The sequence below is a fragment of the Benincasa hispida genome, chromosome 11 (assembly GCF_027475165.1).
Source record: "Benincasa hispida cultivar pf3 chromosome 11, pf3_genome.v1.1, whole genome shotgun sequence".
NCBI lineage: Eukaryota > Viridiplantae > Streptophyta > Magnoliopsida > Cucurbitales > Cucurbitaceae > Benincasa > Benincasa hispida.
The window spans coordinates 45,904,583-45,920,063 of record NC_143488.1 but is presented as its reverse complement, the minus strand read 5'-3'; the positions used below and the strand labels follow the sequence as shown (position 1 = coordinate 45,920,063).

The 15,481-nt window shown below is 37.8% G+C and overlaps 1 protein-coding gene across 1 annotated transcript; it reads right to left on the bottom strand.

Annotated features, from left to right (window-relative positions):
- Positions 1–10,829: 10,829 nt before the first annotated feature.
- On the bottom strand, positions 10,830–13,029 carry LOC120090476 (S-adenosylmethionine synthase 2). Its single transcript, XM_039048172.2, has 2 exons — positions 12,930–13,029; positions 10,830–12,268 (listed from the first exon to the last, which is right to left on the bottom strand). Exon 2 carries the CDS (start codon positions 12,257–12,259, stop codon positions 11,078–11,080), a length of 1,182 nt encoding a protein of 393 aa, XP_038904100.2. The 5' UTR covers positions 12,260–12,268; positions 12,930–13,029; the 3' UTR covers positions 10,830–11,077.
- Between the last annotated feature and the right edge of the window lie 2,452 nt (positions 13,030–15,481).

Here is a 15,481-nt window from a genome sequence, read left to right as displayed (position 1 = left end):
TAATGTTTTTTTTTTTTTTAAAAAAATACTTATTATTGATCCTTTTATTTTTCAATATTTATTCGATTTTAAATTATGTTCCAAACCCTATGATGTTAAATAATTGATTTTGAATTTTTTTGCAAGTCCTTAAGCTTTGGTTTTTATGTTAACAAATCTCCAATATTAATACCATAACTTTTTAATGTTTAAAATTGTGGGATTTAATGGTTTAAAGTTTACATATATGTTGTTTAAATAGATTTATGATGTCTTAAAGAGTGAGGCTATATTTGGGTGTATTACATCGTTAATAAAATATCTCAGTACAAATTTTCACAAATATTCAAACATTTCAAATTTTTTAGTTTTAGATTTTATATATATATTCTTACAATTATGTCCTTATTTTTGTATACCTTCCCATAATAAATATGTTGATTTGTTTTTTTTCCTAAATTAAATTTAGGAAGTGTTTTCAAGTATTTAATTTAAAAAATAAGTTATTTTAGAAGAAATTGATGTGTTTGACAACCACTCAAAATAATTTATCATGTGTATTTTAATAAGTTTTTATTAAAAGCGTTTAAATAAAAATGAATTTTTTGAAAAACACTTAAGCCAATTCAAACGGGTCCTTAATTGTTAAGATTTTTTTTCCCCTCCTATTTTCACAATATACCGCATGAACATCACTTCGATATACATTTTTCTTGAATTCGAATTTATTTTTCGTATAAATCAAGTACATTTGGTTAATATGTGTACTTGAATGGTCTAACGAGTTAAAATAAGGTCGCTTTGTGTTTGGTACTCCAAATGCTAGAGAGCCACCCATTGAGTGTAGAGATTGTCACAAAGGTTGAAGAACACTATTTTTCTAGATGTCTTAGTCGTTTTTCTTATTTATTCTTGTTGATTCTATTTCTTGATATTGTTTTACTCAACTTTTTTTTTTTTCGTGTACTTATGAATTCTTTATCGTCACTGAAGCTATTATGAGATAAATTCTTTAAGGGATTTGTTTTGTGGATGCTCTACAAAGAATGAGTTAGCTTGACAAATTGAGATTGTACTGTATCCAATTTCTTATTGGATTTGACGATTAGTTGTTGATTTTTTAAGTTGAGTTTTTATATTGGGAAGGTTAAGAAAATGCCATAAATTTCATAAGAGAACATGAGACTAATGTCCTAAATAGGACGTCACATGATCTTAGATAAAAGCCACACTATAGAACTAAAGGGTTGTATGCTAATTAATAAAAGCTACCATTAGTCATAGAAATATATGTCTAGTTACTTAGGTTTCTAAGGACGATTGAAATCAAGGCTAAACAAAAGATGGAATCATGAATATGATTCATAGCATAAGGTGCAGTGTGTCACAATCGCTCTTTCGGAAGCTTCTCTTAGCGATTGTGCGGCACTTGTTCCCGCTCACGAACAAGTCAGCCAACTCGAATACGGACTGCCGATGGCACACCGAGTGCCTCTCGCAACCTCCACCTCCGTTTTAGGGAAAACGGTTTTAGAAAACGGGTTTGGAGAAAAGGTTTTCGTAAGAAGTTTTTGTGAGTGTGAATAAAGAAAGAAAGATTGTAGTAGACTAGAAAGCAATAAGCAACAACAACAGCTTTATAGAGTACTACTCCGGGTATGAGGAAGTGATGGTTAGTCTTATCCCCATATAGTGCATTCTGAACAAAAAGCCAACTGGCGCCCTTGCATATGCAAAAGGGCGAGTGGTCACTTACAATGAAAATGTAAAGAAAGCAAACTAACTAAGCTAATACAATACAAGATATGAAAGTATGCTAGAAGGGGGTCGGATCGGGCATGCAGCCATGGGCAACAGGCCCTGGACAAGCATGACCGTGACATTCTCCCCCACTTAATTGGTTGACGTCCCCGTCAACTGACCTTGTTCAAAATTTGCGATGGCTGGAGCTGCATTCTTCAAATCTTCGGCCCGCTCCCAACTGATCTCTTCGTCTGGGAGATCCTTCCATTTCACTAAGAACTTTGTCAGTTCTCGTCTGGGTCTTCCAATACGGCGCATACGTTTATCCAGGATTTGTGCAACTTCTTTCTCAGCAGAACTCTTCATCGTGACTGGTGGGCGCCTTAGCATGTTTCGTTGTTCATCCTCAGGATCGGGATGATAGGGCTTCAGGATACTCACATGGATGACAGGATGAATCTTCATCCATGAGGGTAACTGAACCTTATATGAGGTTCTCCCGACCTTCTCAATTATCTCCACTGAACCTTCATATTTCCTTACTAGCCGTTGGTCTCTCTGGCCTCGGAAACGAAACTGTTCCGGTCGTAGCTTGATCAGGACCTTGTCCCCGGCTTGAAACTCGAGGGCCCTCCGCTTCTTATCAACCCACTTCTTCATCCTTCTTGATGCTCTTTCTAGGTAGACGCGAGCTATCTCAGAGGTTTTGCTCCACTCTTTAGTGAAGTTATGTGCCTGAGGACTTTTGCCTGCATAAGGGTGGTCCACCAAGTGTGGCATGAGTGGCTGTCTGCCGCACACCACCTCGAAGGGCGTTTTTCCGATCGCGGAACTCTGCTGGCTATTGAAGCTGAACTGAGCCACATCTAACAACTGAACCCAGTTCTTCTGCCTAGCGTCGATAAAGTGACGCAGATATTCCTCAAGCATACTGTTGAAGCGTTCCGTCTGGCCGTCAGTTTGGGGATGATAGCTAGAGGAGATATTCAGTGTTGACCCCAATATTTTGAACAATTCGGTCCAGAATGTCCCAGTGAATCTTCCGTCCCGATCGCTAACAATGCTCGCGGGGACACCCCATAATTTCACGATGTGTTTGAAGAACAGCTGGGCAGTCATCACGGCTGTGCAAATTTTCGACGTTGGGACGAAAGTGGCATATTTTGAGAACCGGTCGATGATAACAAGGATCGATTCGAACTCTCCCACCTTGGGCAAATGGGTGATGAAGTCGAGAGACACGCTCTCCCATGGTCTAGAGGGCACAGGTAGGGGTTCCAGCAGACCCGCTAATTTCGCCCTTTCGACCTTATCTTGTTGGTAGACAAGGCAAGTCTTGGTAAATTGCATGACATCGTCCCGAAGGCTTGGCCAATAGTAGCCTTGTTTCAGAAGGGCATAAGTCCTCTGCCAACCATTATGTCCTGCCCACGGTGTGTTGTGGCACTCCTTCATCAGTGACCTTCGTAACTCCCCGGATTTGGGGATGTAGAGGCGATTGCCCTTGGTGTATAGTAGATCATCTTCCACCCAGAACTGGCGTGTCTTCCCCTCTTTGGCCAACTGTAGGATGGCCTACGCCGCTGTGTCGTTTGTCAAGTGAGTTTTGACAGTTTCTCGTACTGTTGCACTCAACGTACTTGCTTGTAGGCGAGCGAACATGCACAGGGCCGCATGTTCGCTCTTTCGGCTAAGAGCATCGGCCGCTTGGTTACTTTTCCCCGGTCTATGTTCGAATTGGAAGTCGAACTCCGCTAGACACTCCTGCCACCGTGCCTGTTTCGACGAAAACTTCGGTTGGTTGAAGAAGTGACAAATGGAGTTGTTGTCGGTCTTGACCACGAACTTGGCCCCCAAGAGATACTGTCTCCAGGCCCTCAAGCAGTGAACTACTGCTAACATCTCTTTCTCGGAGGCGGCATACCTCCATTCGGCATCATTTAGTTTCCTACTCTCATACGCGATGGGGTGTTCGTCTTGGAGGAGGACACCGCCCAACGCGAAGTCAAAAGCATCAGTCTCTACTTCAAATGGCTTGGTCACGTCGGCAATTTCGAGAACCGACCCCTCAATCATCACTTTCTTCAAGCCCTCAAAGGCGGCTTGACATTCAGGAGTCCAGCTCCATTGGCTATCCTTCTTCAACAGTTCGGTTAATGGCCCTGTTCTTCTCGAGAATCCTTCTACGAACCGCCTATAGTAGTTGGCTAGTCCGAGGAAGGATCGTAGTTCGGTCACGGATGATGGTACCCTCCAGTCTCTAATCGCGGCTACCTTGCCCTCTTCCATACCAATCCGACCACACTCAATCACGTGGCCGAGGAAATTTATGCGCTCTTGGGCAAAGGAGCACTTCTCTCTCTTTACATACAACTGATTTCTCCTCAGCTTTTCAAAGACTAGTTGGAGGTGATGTCGATGGTCCTCCAGCGAGGCACTATAGACCACAATGTCATCAAGATACACTACGACAAATTTGTCGAGGTATTCGTGAAACACTTGGTTCATTAAGGTACAGAACGTTGTTGGAGTATTGGTGAGGCCAAAGGGCATCACGAGGAATTCGAAGGCTCCATATCTCGTGACACAGGTCGTCTTAGGTTTGTCTCCTTCAGCAATTCGAACCTGATAATATCCAGACCGTAGGTCCAGCTTCGAGAAATACTTAGCACCGTGAAGCTGATCAAATAAGTCAGTAATGATAGGAAGAGGATATTTGTTGCGGACTGTGAGCTTATTCAAGGCCCGATAGTCGATGCACAACCGGAGGCTCCCATCTTTCTTCTTCTGGAACAGTACTGGGGCTCTGTAAGGGGCCTTCGCCGGTCTGATAAATACTGCATCTAATAACTCGTCTAACTGTTTCCGGAGCTCAGCCAATTCTGGCGGGGCCATCCGATATGCATTCTTGGCAGGCGGCTTTGCCCCTGGTAACAACTCAATCTCATGGTTAATCCCCCTTTGTGGGGGTAAGGACTTGGGCAAGCTTTTCCGCATGACATCCCGATACTCTTCCAAGACAAATAGAACGTCTTGGGGGATCTCCTCTTCAGTGGACTCAACTGATTCTATCAGGATGGCCATGAACGTGGGTTTGTCGTGGGCCAGGCCTCTCTTCAATTGGAGGGCTGAGATCATTCTCACCCCATTTGGCTGCTTGATACTGGCTTGGACTACGGTGGGTGTAGATCCGGTAATGACTAAGCATTTGGCGAGGGGCATTGGTATGAATTTATGTTCAAGTAGGAATTCCATCCCCAGTACCACGTCGAAATCATCCATCTTGACAATCACGAAGTCAACGAAGCCCTTCCAGTCTCCTAACTTCACCGGAGTTCTCTTCGCTATCCCCGTAATCGGTAGGGTTGCGAAATTCACAGCTTTCATCTTCCCTGCATCTCTTTCCCAAATCAAGTTCAGGCGGCGAGCTTCTGTTTCAGCCATGAAGTTAGGGTAGCCCCAGAGTCAACCATAGTGTTTTTGGCCGATCTTTGGTTGACCCAAGCGTCCACATACATGAGTCCTTTCTCTAGTGGCTCCGTCGCCTTTCCCATCTTCTTCTGGAGTGCAGATAAGAATTTCAATGCCCCCATCCTGGGATTCTCAATTTCTGTAGCTGGCTCGGTTACCGTCTCCTCCAGTTCAGCCTTGTCTTCGGAGGTAGAGGCTAACGTGGCTTGAAAAGCATTGAACGCGGTTCGATTTGGACATTCGCCTACCCTGTGTGGCCCTCTACATATGAAACAAGACAGGGGGCGATTGTAATTGTTATGCTGTTGCGGCGGCCCTCGCCAGTTGTTTCCTGATCTCGGTTGGGATGATTTACGGTCCCCCTCTGTGTTCTTGTCTCCTCCCCCAGGTTTGGGAGGACTGGAATGGCTGTTTCTGTTTCCCCCATTTGAGGAAGTTGATTGCTTCCTCACATCTTGTGAGTCAGTGCTAAGGTCGTATAGCCGTTCAGCTGCCGCATAGGCAGAGGGGAGATCCTGTACTCTCTGTTCATATAGTTTTGATTTCGCCCACGGTTTCAACCCTTCAACAAAGCAAAAGACCTTGTCTTTTTCAGACATATCTCGTATGTCCAACATGAGTCCTGCAAACTGTTTTACATAGTCCCTGATGTTACCTGTTTGCTTTAGCTCTCAGAGTTTTCGTCGAGCCAAGATCTCGACATTTTCAGAGAAGAACTGCGAACGAAGTTCTTGTTTCAATCTATCCCAAGTATCAATAGTGTAACGTCCTTCCTGTATGTCTGTAAATCGTGATCTCCACCACAGTTTCGCATCTTCAGCTAGATGCATCGTTGCTAGTGTGACTTTCGACTCTTCAGTCACTGTGTTCGTCGCCTTGAAGTATTGCTCAAGGTCGAAGATAAAATTTTCCAGGGCTTTCGCTTCTCGCACCCCACAGAAGGGTTTCAGTTCTGGGATTTTTATTCTGCTTACTGCCATTGCTCCCCCAGATGGGGCTTGGTTCCCTACCGCTCGGATGGTGAGATTCACCCTAGCACTCACATCCGTTATCTCGGCTCTGACGACATCAAGGGCCGACCGAAAGTCTTCAGACAAATCGGTTACCATCTGAAGTATTGCTTTTTGGGAGCTGTCCAGCTCTTCGACACGCTCCTCTATGTGGGCAACAGAGCCCGAGGAGCTATCGCCTCGTTCAAAGCTGCTGGACCGTACTGTTTTGGTCTCGAGGGTCTCTACCCTCATCATCAATTCTCTGACGGGTAATCCGTCTAGGCGGCCTACCACCGCATCAATTCCATCGGTTTTCTCAGTAACTTCTTGTAGCCGAGTCTCTAGGAAACGGACATTATCTGGGACCTCTCTCAGGTAGAGCATTTGCTCTTCCATCTCTACCAATCTGTCCACATGGGACTTGTTCAGGTTCTTCGTCGTCGACATGATCACTGATCTTCCCTCTATAAGTCGACTAGGCTCTGATACCAACTGTCACAATCGCTCTTTCAGAAGCTTCTCTTAGCGATTGTGCGGCACTTGTTCCTGTTCACGAACAAGTCAGCCAACTCGAATACGGACTGCCGATGGCACACCGAGTGCCTCTCGCAACCTCCACCTCCGTTTTAGGGAAAACGGTTTTAGAAAACGGGTTTGGAGAAAAGGTTTTCGTAAGAAGTTTTTGTGAGTGTGAATAAAGAAAGAAAGATTGTAGTAGACTAGAAAGCAATAAGCAACAACAACAGCTTTATAGAGTACTACTCCGGGTATGAGGAAGTGATGGTTAGTCTTATCCCCATATAGTGCATTCTGAACAAAAAGCCAACTGGCGCCCTTGCATATGCAAAAGGGCGAGTGGTCACTTACAATGAAAATGTAAAGAAAGCAAGCTAACTAAGCTAATACAATACAAGATATGAAAGTATGCTAGAAGGGGGTCGAATCGGGCATGCGGCCATGGGCAACAGGCCCTGGACAAGCATAACCGTGACACAGTGCAACTCTATACTAATTTTAAAGATTGAAGCTGTTGACTTTTTTTTACTCTTAATCTCAAATTAATTAATTAAATAATTAATGTTTTGATGATAATAAATATGATTTTGTTTACTAATAATTTAATATTTTGAATACCCAATAGCATAGAGATTGAGACAACAATTCCGATATCTCTTGAATCACCCAAATCGGAGTTCAAATGAAGAAGATATAATCGAAACAAGCTTAATAGAAAAATACTCAAAATGGTGACATGACGGCCAAATCATCAAATTGGACCACATGCGACCTTAAATTTGTATTATGTAGGTGGATTTTTGTTTTCCTTTAGAATTTAGAAAATAATCACGTGCATGCATTCGCGCGCGTGCAAACATATTTCCTTCTCTTTTTAAACTTCATCTTCTCTATTTTTTTTTTGTTTTTAACTTTTCACCTCTCTAAAATTCTCAAATTAGCAAAAAGGTCACCGTTGTTGTTCTCTATAAACTTTCAATTTTCATCTTTTCATCTTTATTTTAGGAGAGAGTTCTTATCGCATTGTGAAGATTAAATTGTGTGAGCACAATTCGTATATCCATTCTTTTTAGGAAGTTTATTTTGAATTTTTAAAACTTCAAACATTGTAACGGTTTGATCCTAACCCGTGGAAAGAATCGGGTTTGCTCTTGGACTCGAAAAAGGAGCAAGGTAGCAATTCAACTCTAATTTGTGAAAGTGAAGGAGATCCTTAATCAAAATCCTAAGAGACGCTTGAGAAAGTGGAGTAGGTCAAATTTGACCAAACCATTATAAAAATTATGCCTTCTTCTTCTCTAACTCTTTCATACTTATTTTTGCAATTAATTTTAGTTGCATGCTCTAGTTTCTTTTTTTTATCTTTGAGATTGATTAAATTTTTTTTTTCATACTTTTTATCAATCTTATTTTTAGCATTAATTAGGGTTTTTATTAATTTATTTTAAAAAGTGTCTAATTGGTTTAAATTGAGCATACTTAAAAATTTTAATTAAACTCTATTCACTTCTCCAGAGTTGTTATACTGATCCAACTAAAACTTAATCGAATTTCATGCTTTTCATTATCATTTGTTGTTTACTAGCACTTTTGGCCCTTCCACTATTATATTGGCGACATTTGGTTTCAACTCGAAAACATTTCTTTTAAATTTGAATTTTACAAACGATCTCTTTGGATACGATTATTTGGAATACTTTATATAATAATACTTATTGGTAGTGTGTACTTTCAATCGATCATTGACTATTCTTAACAGATCTTTTACCTAAATAAATCCACACAGTTTGGCCATCAAATTTTTGGAGCCGTTGCCAAGGACAGTTTCAAGTTTAGTTTTTAAGACGTTACAATTAAGTTTCAAGTGCATTGTGGCTATCTTAGAAAATCGTTAGTATTATTTTTCAGATTAAGATTAGTGTATAAGCAAAATATGTTGCCTTTTTTTAGCTACATCCTGAGATAGAATGAACCTCTCATCACTGTCAAAGAAAACAAAGGCAAAATTAGAAGGAGCAATACGAATTGACACACACAAGAATTTCAAAGAAGCTACTTTTATCCTATAACTCCTAAACCTAAAACCTAACTTGTTCGAGACTTTTTAGAATAATAGTTGATACTGAAATTTGGTATCAACGATGAATTTGTAATTTTTAAGAGAGAATCAGATAGACACTCAATAAAATAGAGAAACTCGCACCAATATGATTTTGAACACCAATGATCCAACGATCAAGTCAGTTATGATTTAAAGAGCTAGATAGTACATAATTTAGGATCTATTTCGACATAACTCAAATGTCAAGACCCTCTTGATTATAAAGAAATAAGTTTTCTGACAGTTATTTGGCTAATTAACTTCTCAAGTCATTAATCAGGTCATTACTAGCTACTACGGATCATTGAATTTATTACATTAATGATCCAAGCACGTGCCAAAGTACAACGCTTAGGCATAATCTTTACCTTCATAGGGTCAGCCTCCTTAAATTCTATGTCCGCCCATATGGATCGACCATCATATTTAGGCTTTATGGCAAACCCGGTAGACAGTCTCCATACTTGATCAAAATAAACGTATAGTTTCATGGTTGACCCTATGAGTCGGACTCCATACTTAGCCAAATAAGTATTTACTTTTTCACCACAACATCAATATTAGAAAAAGCAATTTAAACCTAGCTTTGTATTGTAACATTACATCATAATATCACAAATCATGTCTTTGGAAAACATCCCATATTCTGTTTAGAAAGAAATTTGAGCCTGTTCGGTAGAGAGTTTGAAAATAGAAATTTGAAAAGAAGGGGTTAAATGAAAACAAAGTTGTATTATATGTTTTCAGATATGTGTTTGACAACGAAATTAAAAAATTGGGTTCTAATTTAAACAATTGCAAACTAATTATAGTTACCCACTGAATATTAGTTGACAACGAACTATTATTAATTTATTTATGGACAGTTTTTATGTTAAATAGTTGTATAATTGTCGTTTTGTAATATTATATAATTTATAGGATAAATTAAAACTTTTGTCTCTATGATTTGAAAGAAATTAAATTCTAGGTTTTATGGTTTATAATTAGAATTTACACTCTAGGTTTGATAAAAGCTTCACAAATATTCCCTACCATAAAGACTATTTAGAGGATTTAACAAATCATAAAAACTATATAAAATTATATCAAACCATAGGAATTAATTTCTAAAATTTAAAACAATGTAAAATAACTTTTAACTTTATCCAAACCATAGACATCAAATTTGGAGTTTAATATAATTTATAATATATTACATAATACATATTCTAATTTTTAAAAATTTAAATTAAATTTATAACATGACATACTATATTTCTAAATTTGTTTATTTTTGTTTAATATAATTCTCTATTCAAAATTTTAAAATATAAATTTTGAATACAATGAAAACATAAAAATGTTGTTTTCAAAATTTATAATATTTGGATCACAAAATCCAAAATCAGTTTTCAAGAACAAAATTCACACATTCGCTAGAATTCAGTAAATTTATGACATTCGTTGGAATTCAGTAAATCTAAAAACATAAAACAAAATCTAGATTACGAACCAAACATGCCCTTTTAACACTTAAATTTTTTTTTTTTTTTTAAGGGATGCAATTTATCAATGAACCCAAGTTTGTAAATTCTTTTACCCGATCACGGTGAACAGCTAAATAATAATTAACATACATTCTACCCATGAAGTTGACAGTTCAAATACTCCATACCCTGTTTGTATAGAAAAAGTAAATATAAATAAAAAAATCTTATACTCCATGCTTCCAATGGAATAAATAATAAACAAACAAACACCCAAAGAAGAAACCTAGTGTTCAACTTTCAACTATAAACGAGCCTTTTGGACGAGTGCTAATGATTTTTTTGAGGAACAAAGGGGTATTAATTATTGATAAACAGTTGATTGTGTATGAGCAACATATATTAAATTAAACCTAAGATCTTTAGGCACAGAAAATAAAGGTCATACAGCCAAAAAGACACCCTATAATCCTGCCAAAGCCCTGCCAATATGAATAATGAACAATTGTCACCAATAAATGCCAGTCATTTTAGTTCCATCACCGACAAATTTTGAACTTGGACAAAATCCCCTTTCATATTATAAAAACTGATACAAAAAAGGCACATCATGGAGGCAAAGTAAAGCAAAAAGAAAAGGAGCAAGAAGCTAAGACAAAAGGATCTCACATGTAAAAAAGAAGAAAGAAAAAAGAACAACATTAGTAACTACTACCTTAGATTATAAGGGCAGCACACATTATTCATTCCTTAATAACAAAGGTCGGTTTTCCAATTTCCATGGTGGCTTTCAACGGTCGAACCCATCAAGATTGAGGCTTCTCCCATTTGAGAGGCTTCACAACTTCCCAGGTGAAATCAGGGTCATCCCTTCCAAAATGTCCATATGCGGCTGTCTTCAAGAATCTGTTATTCCCACCTCTCTTCAAGTCCAGGTTGATGGTGATCATTCCAGGTCTGAAGTCGAAGTTCTCCTTCACAATCTTGAGAATTTCCTTGTCGGGGATCTTCCCAGTTCCATATGTGTCGACAAAGACCGACAACGGTTCAGGCACACCAATGGCATAAGAGACTTGCACGATTGCCCTCCTAGCAAGACCGGCAGCTACAATGCTCTTGGCAGCCTGCCTGACAATGTAAGCACCACTTCTGTCCACTTTGGTTGGGTCCTTTCCAGAGAAAGCACCTCCACCGTGAGCTCCCCATCCACCATAAGTGTCGATGATGATCTTACGACCAGTGAGACCTGCGTCTCCGTGTGGGCCACCAATGACGAATCGACCAGAGGGATTGAGGTGGAAGATGGTCTTCTCATCAAGGTACTTCTCGGGGATCACAGGCTTGATGACATGCTCCTTAAGGTCAGCCGCAATCTCATCGTTCGTGACAGTTTCATCGTGCTGGGTGGAGATAAGCACTGTGTGGACTCGAACAGGGACCATAGCACCATTGTCGTTGTAGTACTCCACAGTAACTTGGGTCTTACCGTCAGGTCTCAACCATGGGCAGGTACCATTCTTCCTCACCTCGGTGAGACGAGCACCGAGCTTAGTTGCAAGGACGTGACTAAGGGGCATCAATTCAGGGGTCTCATCTGTGGCATAGCCAAACATGTGACCCTGGTCACCAGCACCAATTTCCTCAGGCCGCTTAGTGAAATGGCCATGGACACCTTGGGCAATATCAGGGCTCTGCTGCTCGATGTTGACTAAGACCTTGCAGTTATCAGCATCGAGACCCACATCATCCGAGATGAATCCAATGGAACGGCAAGTGTCTCGGACGATCTTCTCGTAGTCCACGTCCGCCTTGGTTGTAATCTCTCCAAAAACCATTACCATGTTGGTCTTGGTGCAGGTCTCACAAGCAACCTTGCTATCAGGATCTTGAGCAAGGCAAGCATCAAGAACTGCATCTGAGATCTGGTCACAGAGCTTGTCTGGGTGACCCTCATTCACAGACTCAGAAGTAAATAGAAAAGTCTCCATTCTCTCAAGCTACAAGACAAAAATGCATAAATAGCCTTCAGTATTCAAATATAGAAAGTATATACCCCAGCAAGACAGAATAACCAAAGGCATATGAGCATATCTCAGAATTGATTCTAGAAAATTTCAGTTGTGAAGGTAACATTTCACCTCGAATACGAATCAGCATCATACTTCCAAAAACATTTATAGTATACTAACAAAACACCAAAACCAAGCAAGTATCAGTTGAAATTCATAAAACAAGAAAGAAATCCACAGCCCTAAAGTTCACAAAAACCCACATCTCCAGAGTGAAAGGATAACAACAGAACATTCCTTTTGGTAATCTCAAGTCACCAAGCGAGAAAATGACCAAACAACGAACAAATTCGAATAGAAAATAAGCTCATCCAACAGATCGACACCACACTCGCAAGAACCAGATCTTCCAAACAAACCAACCCAACAAGAAAAACCCCAAAAGCCGTCAGATCCGAGAGGATTAGCGCACAAAACAACACCCCACAATAAAAACCAAAACGAACAAAATTCCAAATACCCTAACAGCAGGAGTAAACCGACAAAAAACCCAATGACTTGAAAAGCAGAAACATCCATTCCTCCTCAAACTCACACACATACAAACACAGAGGAAGCCATTAAAGAGAAGAAAGAAAGAGAAATGAACCTGGAAGAGGAAAATTGGGTAGAGATCTGAAGTAGATTAAGAGAGAAGGCGAACTTTCAGAGCAGAGAGACCCAAAGAAGGAATCGGCGCTCGATGACACGAAGGTACTAAGCTCTTGCTGCTCATATTTATAGAGAAAATTCGAGCTGACGACCGGTTACCGATACAGCCGGTGGGAATTCTCCCCATTTGGAGATTGGTGTAATAATCTTCCACTTCAAGCATCGAATTCGGTTCCTTGCTTTGATCCATTTCACCATTTTTTTCGCCTCAATAATTAATTTCATTATCCAAAATTTAAGATTTTTTTTTTAATTAAAATATCATTTTCATCTCTTCATTAGGTTATGAAGGTTCAAATTTAGTCACTTACTCCTTAGTGTTAACTTTTATTGAATTTTTTTAATAATAAAAATAGATAATTTGAATATATTTTCTTTTAAAAAAATTAATTATAAAGTATCGATAAAAACTTATGTCACTTGAATTATAATGGGTTCATTGTGCATCAATTTCATTTCCTTTTATGTGGTGATTTTTAAGCATAACAACAATAGATCTACGGAGCCTAAAATTTTATTAATTATTTTGAAGGTGTTCTTAGGGGCTTCATTTTTTTTAGAATCTTTTTACATGCCTATATTATAGATATCTAGGATGATGAATGTTCGACATTTTTAAATAAAATATTTGATTTGTAGGATTATTTTATTTGTTTTACGAGATTCATACTTAAAAATGTCTTAAATTTGTATAATGTTTTTTTTACAACTATTAATTTATACATCAATTTAATATAATTCGAATTTAGACGATACATTTGTTTCCATTAATTTAATTATTATGTTTTAATATAAATTTAGTTTATAAAAATAACTAAAGGATAATTTCAATAGCTGTACAAGACAGAAAACTTGCTAAATGTAAAAGTTTTTTTGGCAACTTTTGAAAATGTATAATAAAAAAACCATTGAACTAAATCCAAACGATATGAATCTTGAGATTCCTGCCCCAAAAAAAACGAACTTTAAAATAATATTTAGAATAATTGAGAAACTTATGTAATTATGAAAGAGTGAACTAGTGGTCAAAATGAGTCTAACTCACCTAATATAAAGTATGTCTTAATGATCATGAGCCGTGACCGTTCTAGAAATTTTATCCATAGAGACTAGAGGTGTTCATGGGTTGGGTTGGATTGGGTTGAAAGATTTTTTAGTCCCAACCCAATTGTTCGGTTGTAAATTTCTTCAATCAAAATAACCCTTATTAAAAAATGAACCTAACCTAACCATGAAAGATTTGGTTTGGATCGGTTCGGGTTAATCGGATCATTTATTTAAAATTTTGTTATAAAAAGAAACAAAACGTAAATATGTAAAAATCTAATTTAATTATTTTCATATATTGAATTCAGATTAACTACTCAATTTCAATTTATATAATAAAAAGTTTCTTTATAAAGTGTAAAGAAACTACTTTTAAGAGTTGTTGAAGAATAAATTATTCAAAAAATATTAGAATTAAATAAAATTAAATCAATATATATATAAAGAATTGTGTTACAGGTAACAAAAAAAATATTTTTTAAAGTTAATAATAAATTCGGGTTGGTTTGGGTTATATTAGGTGAACCTATGAACCAACCCAACCCATAAAATTTTCATTTATTTGAACCCAACTCAACCCAAACCGCACAGGTTGGGTTGGGTTGATTAATTTTTTCGGGTCATCGAGTTTTTTGAACACCCCTAATGGAGACTTTATAATTCAGTAAAAACAAATATAAGAAGTGGAGCTTGGAACCTGAGTTTGGAGGGAGTTGGAAATTACCATTAGACTAGCTAGTAGCATTGATACTATATCTTTACATATATATATATAAAGAGCATAAAATTGGGAGGTTCGAGCCTTTCCTGAGCCTATACTAAATCTGTCAGTGTTATGGGGTATGTGATTCGAATTTTCAACCTCTCTATTGTACTTAAAATAGAGAAAAAAAAATATTTAAATTATATTTCTTTTTAGAAGTGAAGAGTCAACTATCATTATTTAAAATACAAGTAAATTATATTAAAACAATTGTAGAATTAAATGAGAGATTGCAAATTTTACCTCAAAGGAAAACAAAAAAAAAAAAAAAAAAGGTAAATATCAATTATCACCCAAGTAAATGGAATTTGACAACACTTGATTGATTTAAATTTCTCTTCGTATGGATGAAATATTGAACCATATTAAATTTGTCCTTGTATTGTCTCTCTTTATTATATGTCTTTTATACCATCAATTACATGCTCTTAATTGAATTTACATTTTTAACTTGGCTTTACAATCAATAAATAATTTAAAATTTTACTTTCTTAATTAAATCAATCAAACATAGTTTAAACTTTTAGCACAAATCTAGATTATTTTATATTTACATAATTCAATCTTTTTTTTTTCCTTTCTAAAACTCTTAGAGGTTGTTTGGAAAGCTAAATATAATCAAGACTAGTAGAAATCAGAGAAGTATTGGAATGCATGAAGAATTGAAGACAAAATGAAAA